The 7,718-nt window shown below is 51.3% G+C and overlaps 1 protein-coding gene across 1 annotated transcript in view; it reads right to left on the bottom strand.

Annotated features, from left to right (window-relative positions):
- LOC101655207 (piezo-type mechanosensitive ion channel component 2-like) overlaps window positions 1–7,718 on the bottom strand; it is a 158,820-nt gene that overhangs the window by 132,545 nt on the left and 18,557 nt on the right. The window contains exons 7-8 of the mRNA XM_013008440.1: window positions 5,252–5,378; window positions 3,833–3,948 (exon numbers count right to left, since the gene is read on the bottom strand). Of these exons, the coding sequence (XP_012863894.1) occupies window positions 3,833–3,948; window positions 5,252–5,378 (243 nt within the window). The remainder of the gene's footprint in view (window positions 1–3,832; window positions 3,949–5,251; window positions 5,379–7,718) is intronic.

The following is a 7,718-nucleotide window of genomic DNA, read 5'->3' as shown; positions in this document are numbered from 1 at the left end:
CTTGAGGTTTTTCTCTGTTTTACTTTATTATTGCTATTAGTTTTTCTATCTACCTATCTACTTATCTACCGATCTATCTACTTCTTTATTTAGTATCTTTTTCTGTATATAAAACCTAGGATAGGTGAGTCTACAGCTGCAGTAAGTGGGTTAATGGTTTCTTGGGGCTGGCAGGGGGGACTGGGGGAAATGGGGTGCTAATAACAATGAACACAAAAAAGAAGAAAATGGTCTAAATGATGTGGTGGTGATTGCACAACTCTGTTTAATATGATTTTAACTGTTGAATTGTATGTATGTGAACTATGTGCCAATAAAACTGTTTTAAAAGATGAAATGGTGACATCACATCAGAACCGATCGAAATAAAAAGGTCATAACACAGTACAATGAAGGACTGCACACACACACACACACACACACACCCTGAAATTTGGAAAACTAGAAGAAATGGGCAAATTTCTAGAAGCACACTATCTACCTAAGGTAACACAGACTGATATAAAAAGAAGAAAATGATCCTGTCATCAAAAAAAGTTCCAAACCCCCCCACCCCCCGCAAGTTCACAGACAGATGGCTTAGCCAGGGAAGCCTATTAAGCATTCAGAGAAGGCTGACACCGATCCTACTGCTGCAGTTCCAGAATATGGAAAACAGGATGGCTCGGCATTAGAAAAATAATTAATATACTCCATCACTTCAATAAAACAAAGGTGTTTTTTTTTTCATGATCAATTGATGCAGAAAAGGCATTTGAGAAAATCCAATACGCATTCCTTAACAAAATACTCAACAAAATAAAAATGCAAAGGAAATTCCTCAGCCTAACAGCAGGATATGTACAAAACCGATGACCAACATCTTGCTCAGTGGAAGAAACGCTGAACATCCTTACGGGAACAGAAACCAGACAAAGATGCCCTGTATTGTGACTCTTATTCAAGAGTGTACAAACTGGAAGTTTTCACTAAAGACAACAAAAAGAAACCAAAGGCATGCAAATTGGCAACAGAGAAGTAAACCTCTCTTTATTTGCAGGTGATATGATTCTAAGCATAGAAAACCCCAAACACTTAACAAGAAATTCAAGCGTACAACATGGTGGGGTACAAGATCAATACACAAAAAATCCATTGGCTTCGAGCACATGCATGAAGAGAACTCTGGAAGAGAAATCAAGACAGCTGTGCCCTTGACAATTGCCACCCAGAAGACAAAGTCCCAACGAGAGAAGCAAGACTTGTATAAAGAAAGCTACAACACACCACCACGAGCAACCAAAAGAGATCAGCATCCTCAGAAGCGGAAGACTGTTTCGGGTCCATGGATAATAAGAGTTAACACCGTGGAGCCAACCATAATGAAGTTTCTATCCAGCTCAGCCTCATTCTTCAAGATATGGAGAAACAAATCACCAACTCTACACAAAAAGAGACCCAGGAGAAGCAAATCACTGCTTAAGAAGAAGAACAAAGTCCGGAGCCTCTCATTTCTAAACCTCAAAAGCTACTACACAGTGGTGGTGGTCCAACCAGCCTGGTAATAGGACAAGGATAGCGAAGTGGACAAGGGAAATAGAACAGAGACCTTAGAAATAAATCCATCTACCTATACACAACTTATTTCTGACAAAGGACTGAAACCTTAGTGAGGAAGAGAGACTTTTCAACAATCGCTGCTGACAAAATTAGGTTTTCCTTTGCAGAAGAATGAATTAGGCCCCATGTCTCACTCCACCTACAAAGACAAACTCAAGCTGAATTAAAGACCTTATACATGTAAACCTAGAACTACAAAAATCATCAAAGATCGTTGATTCAAGAGAAAATAGGGACAAATGTAGGTGCCTTAAGACCTGGCATAAACATATATTATCAAATAGATTCATGCACACATAAAAAGACAAAATTGATTACTGGAACCCCTAAAAATAAGACACTTTTGTGCTTTAAAGATTTCTCCTAAATAAATAAATAATAATGAGAACACCTATAGATTGGGGGGGTGGGGGGGGTTGGTAATGACATTCCAGACAAAGGACTCATCTCTAAAATCTGTAGAAAACTTTTCAACAAGAGAAAGATGAACAGCCCAGTTAAAAACGGGCAGTGGCCATGAATCGACATTTCATCAGAGAAGACATTCTGGCAGCCAACAAACATATGATGAAGAATTGCTCGCCGTTCTAAGCATCAGAAACAATCGGGAGATGCCATCTCAACACCAATACTGGCAGCAAAGTCCCAAAGGGAAGAAAACAACAAATGCTAGAAGGAATGGGGCGAAATTGGAACACTTAGACCCTCTTGGTGGGACCGCCAAGCAGCACAGTCACGGTGCGGTGCCAGGCGGGCTGGCTCGTCCTCGAACTATTGGGAGCAGACAGACGATGTGACCCAGCCACCTCACTGCTTGGTGCAGGCCCGGCAGAAACGCAGCACCCCCGCACAACGAGAGCGATGCACACGCGTGTCCGTCGCAGCGTGATTCCCCGCAGCAGGAAGATGGAGGCAACCTGCGTGTGCGGCCGTGGGAGAACGGGTCAATAAGCTTGGGCACGGACTCACCAGGGAATACTGAGCATGGTTGCAGGGCAATGATGGATCTGTGGAACGCCTCGTGGCACGCAGGGACTCGGAGGACACTGTGCTGAGTGAAGTCAGTCACACACAGAAGGGCAAAGATCGCAGGAGACCGTTGTTATTTTTAAAATCAAGAACAGATTTCCATAGCAACAGAAACACAGGGCTCCCAGGGGTGGGAGAGGGAGCGGGGGAGGGGAATCAACAGGGCAGAGGGTGGAAAGATCATACACCAGGAGAGGGAAATGGGGACCCGGCAAGCCACTGGGGGGGTTGGTAAGCTGCTTAAGTGTTGAGTGCAAACATGGTGATCTGATGTGTAAACCCCAAAGGCACAATACAAAGTTTTAGGGGGTCAAAACCAAACAACGAAAAAGCATGCCCTTGGTACAGATGTGATGGCGGCTTTCAGCCTGATCCCTGTCGGGTCAGGCCCCTCCTGAGCTGAGCTCGTGGATACAAGAGTTGGTGAATTTCTGGGGGTTCCACCACGGGCCCCTTGGTGCTATCATTGCCGTTCCCACAGGCCACAGGATCAAGGTCCAGGTGGGTTTTCCCCCAAGCCACCCATCAAAGCAGCTGAGTCCCACGTGGAAGGGAGAAGAGGTCAGGAATGGGGCTGACGGGGGCAAACATTCCAAAGGAGAACTTCCTGGGTGATGTTTCAGCCTCAGTATGAAAACCCTGAACCAGGCTTCTCCTCCCTCGGAGCCTGCAGATGGACTCCGAGCCGGCCTCACGGCATGCGTGCATAGAAAGGGCCCTCCCTCCCTGCAGCTAGCTCGCAGCCACCCGGTTGTGAGGAGCCAGAAGCTTCTCCCTGCCCTGGTGTCGGCCTCTGTGGTTACAAGACTGGGGTCCCCCTTGTTGCTGCTGCTGTTGGATGCAACCCAGTCCATCCCGGCTCCCAGAAACTCCACGTGACTGGGCAGAAGTGCCCCATAAGTTTCACAGGCTTCCATTTTCCCCAGAGCAGATCAATGGGTCTTTTCTCCTCTGGGGAGGCTAGGAGGGTCTCATGGGCCACCTTCCGGTTAGCTGCCAAGAGGTGAACTGTGGCCCGGCCAGGACTCCTCCCAGCCCCTTGCACATCCTCACACACCATGTGCCCATTCACTCATCGACGGGCTCCACAGAGGAGCTCCTGCGGGAAGGAGGAAGCCTCCTTCACGCTCTGTCTCTGAGGACGATGCCCCCACCCTCTGCCCAGGAGGGGACAGGGAGCAGGGTCCCTTCTGCCCTAACTCACCATCATGGTGATCAACGCGGTGACATAGCTGTGCCTCAAGGCCAGATGGCCCAGCACCGTGATGCTGCTTGGTCCTGAGCTCCTGTCCCTGGGCTGCATGGCAGTCGCAGTGCATCCTGCAAACAAGGACACGGACAGACTTTAGGACCAGCAAGTCCCATGTAGAAGGGCCTCGATGGGCAACACAGAAGATCAGAGGCTTTGGCAAGTCTCTGCTGCCCCCGGGGACCCGAGGCTAGGGAGTTCCACCCTCTGCCTGGTGAACAGTCAGCTAACTCACCCCCCACCCCAACTCTTCTTCAGTGTGTGCGTTTAAGAAGTGGCTGCGTTCACGACGGTCACAAACCCCAAAATGGTCATACTGGGCAGAAACATGATCTTCACCCCAACCCAAGAGGTAGGAAGTGTGGCTTGGCCTCACTGGGGAGCCACACGTGTGAGTTTGCCAACACCTAAGGCAAGCTGAAAAGTGTGTACTAGCATTCTAGTACAGCCTGGTTCCACGCAAAACGTACATCTGTGCACAGCTTGATTCCAAGCAAAACGTGTTTGCATGTCTCTGGTCAGGGGATGGATGGCTGCAGACAAGTTCTCTCGGTAACACACGTGTCTTGTTAGCGTGCCTTCAAAGACACGTCCAATCAAACAGCAGCTTCGGAGGAGACCCGCTGGGCCAGCTCCATGCAAGGCAGAGAGGTCGGCTCAGAAGGTAACAGTGACTGGCTGGGGGTGGGGGTGGGGTCCCCCAGGGGTCATCCTGATAGACTTTCTTGAAGGACACAGGACCATCAGGGGGGCTCATTATCAAGGTGTTTGAAGAAAATTACAAACAATACTGATGAGTAAAGGGCCGGGAAAGTTATCCCTAGGATTTTTTGTTGTTGTTGTCTTTCCTTTATGACGCGCCTGCTTCCTAAAGGCTAGTAAGGACCGACCTGTTAGAATTTCATTGGGAAACCTTCCGCCTTCATCTTGCCTCCTGACTCCTTGTCCCCGAACTCAGAGGACATTGAAAGGGTTCATCGTTTAAGGCCCTGGAGGATGTCAAACTGCTGTCTTGGTGTAAAGTGGGAGCCCAGAAGTCAGGGGGTGGGGTGGGGGAGGTTAGGGAGATGGAGACACGACCTTCAGAGTATTCTAGACCCAGATGGAGGATGTGCTGAGAAACAATAGCTTCCGGTTTGGCTATTTTTCCCTCACAAAGGCTTCTATGACTCTAGTGGTATTTTGTGACTTACCCTCATTTATCTCAACAAGCCTTCTGATGCCTTTGGCCTTGGGGGTTGAAGGCCCGAGGTCTGAGGAACCTATTCCAGGGCCCCCTGCTCTGAAATGGAAAGCACTGGTCCCTTCTAAAGGTACGTGTCAACCTCCCCGCCATCACCTTAAGGAGGGGACCGTTTGAGGAGGCCTTCTTACCTGAGAGTGTCTCCTCCCTCATTTCCAGCACAAAGAAAGCAGGTGAGTCGAGGCCCAAGTCCTGTTCCTGGTGCTCCGTGCAGCGTAGAAGGGGAAGATCCTGCCAGCTCCCCTGGGGCAAGGTGACCTGCCAAAGAAAGAAGGAAAAGCAGTTCGAGGTGAGACCTGGGAGCCAAGGGCATCCCCAGCCACCTGCAATGAGACCTGGAGACTCTACCAAGGTGGGCGTTAGCAGAGAGTTATCTCTGGTCAGCTGTACAAAAGCTACATGAGCTTTTGAGGGTCATGACCCCTGGCTTTCATCAGGATGTGGTTTGAAAAAACTTGCTGGGGTGGATGGGCAGGATCTCCTCCTGTCTCCTTCCATTCTGGAAGGTGGTGACTGACAGCAGGTGCCCTGGCTGTTCTTGGTGCCCCCACCTTCTTGTCTACTGTACCCCTAGAATGTCTTCAACCTGTGACTTCTTTGGCATGCCACCAGCCCTCTCGGGGACTCTCAGGGCTGGCCATAGTTGTGGTCATAATAGCTCAAGGCCACGGTCCCACGAGTTCGTCCACTTGGCAATGGGTGACATGTCAGCTGGACCCTAGCAACGCTGTCACGACACAGGTAGCTTGGAAGGTGGCTCCAGAGACACAGAGGACAATGCAGAAGTCGCAGGGGGCAGGGGGAAGTGGCTCCGTGCAGAAGTGGCGGGGAGCGGTGGAGAGGTGGCTCCGTTGTGGGTGGTGGGAAGAGAGAACTTGCTCGCAGACGTTACCCGGATAGAGATGCATTCGCTGCAGCAGGATGCAAGGAGAAAGCCAGGACGGAGGGGGGCTCTGTCCTAAGTCTGAATAGAGACAGGCTGACCCTGGAGGGGCCCTTAGAAGAGCCACGTGCAGGCCTCCTCGGACTCACAGGCCTTTCGAGTGGTGAGCACTTTGTTGGTGTCCTTAGGTGCTGCGAAGCCGCTACTAACTCATATCACCCCACGGACAATGAACAGAAGCCAACACGGCCGCTTGTGTCGGCCTCACGATTGTTCCTGGGTTGGAGCCCACTGTCGCAGCCCCTTGTTCATCCATCACCTTCCTCTTCTTTGCTGCCCTCCCACCCCACCCCCACCCCGCACTTTACCAAGCTCCTTTCTCCTCATGAAAAACACATTGCTTTTTGCCTGGGAGTGAGTTACAAGTTGGGCTGTTAATCACGAGGTCAGCCGTTCCAACCCACCAGTCCCTGTGAGGGAGAAAGATGAGGCTGTCTGCTTCTCTCGGAAACCCACAGAGGACGGTCTACCCTGCCCTGGAGGGTCACTATCAGTCGGCAACTGACTTGACGGCAAGAAGGTGCTAGTTTTTCAGTTCCCCGGCCAGCAATGAACTTCCTACGACCTCCCAGCCCATCCTCCAGGCTAAGGTCAAAGTGCCTTTTCCTACAACAAGTCTGCTAGAGAGATCTGCTTTCCTCTGGCTCCCAACAGAGCGAAAAAGGAAAACTCCCTGCCATCAAGTCAATTCCAGCACCATGGAGAGCTGCCGCGGGTGGGTTGAAAATGCCAGCCTGAGAGTCAGTGGCCAGGCGTCACCCACCAGCCGCCCAGGGTTGCATCCCATGGAGACCCAGAGGTATCTGGCAGAGGCTTGACCCTACTGCCTTCCACAACAATGCCAGCTTGAAGTGATACCCTTACCCAAGAGGAGGTGCCCACACTTATTCTTGGCCCCCTCCACTCGGGACTCACGGGCACATCGAGTGTCCTGTCTGGCGGGGTCTTTGGGCAACAGACAGCGGGCCCCCACCCCCAACTTTGCAGCCTTTGCTGCCTTCCCCGCACCCGGAGATGAGCATGGCTTTTCGGGACGTCTCAGCTGCGGGAGGCGCTTGCTACACTGCCGTTCCATCTTGTGCTTTGAGCCGAGGTCCGGTACATGGATCTGGGCAGAGGACGCTCTTTAAAATGCATTACGTGCGCGGGCTTAAAGAGGCCTGGGCTGCTTGGTGAATTTCAACCAGGGGCAGCCGGTGATGGACGGCCTCAGGTGTGAGCAGGCTTGGGGACAAGGGGCTCTGCCTGCCTGCCGGTAAATAAAGTGCGGTCATATGTCACCTTCAGGGCTCCACGGAGGAGAGTGGGAGGCACCCAAACCTGTTGGGCAGGAGAAAGACCCTCTCCCTTTCATGACTGTAAGGTTCTTAGGAGCTGGGAGCTGTGTGGAGGGCCTGGAGAGGGTGCCTGTCTGTCACGGGGGCCAGGGGACTCTCATGTCCCACGCGGATACACTGGAGCCCTGGTGGCGTCCTGGGTTAAGCATGGCGCTAAGTGCAAGACGGGGTGGTTTGAGCCCACCGCAGGTCGTTCCAGAAGAAGAGGCTGTCCAATCCCTCTGGTAAAGCCGTACGGTCTCAGAACCTACGGAGCCGTTCCCCTTATGGGCACAGTCGTCCCCAACCAGACAGCAAGGTCACCTAATGTATATGAAT

This window comes from Echinops telfairi, unplaced genomic scaffold (assembly GCF_000313985.2).
Source record: "Echinops telfairi isolate 266 unplaced genomic scaffold, ASM31398v2 ScPeMD7_7413;HRSCAF=8451, whole genome shotgun sequence".
Lineage (NCBI taxonomy): Eukaryota > Metazoa > Chordata > Mammalia > Afrosoricida > Tenrecidae > Echinops > Echinops telfairi.
This window is presented reverse-complemented; position numbering and strand designations above follow the sequence as displayed.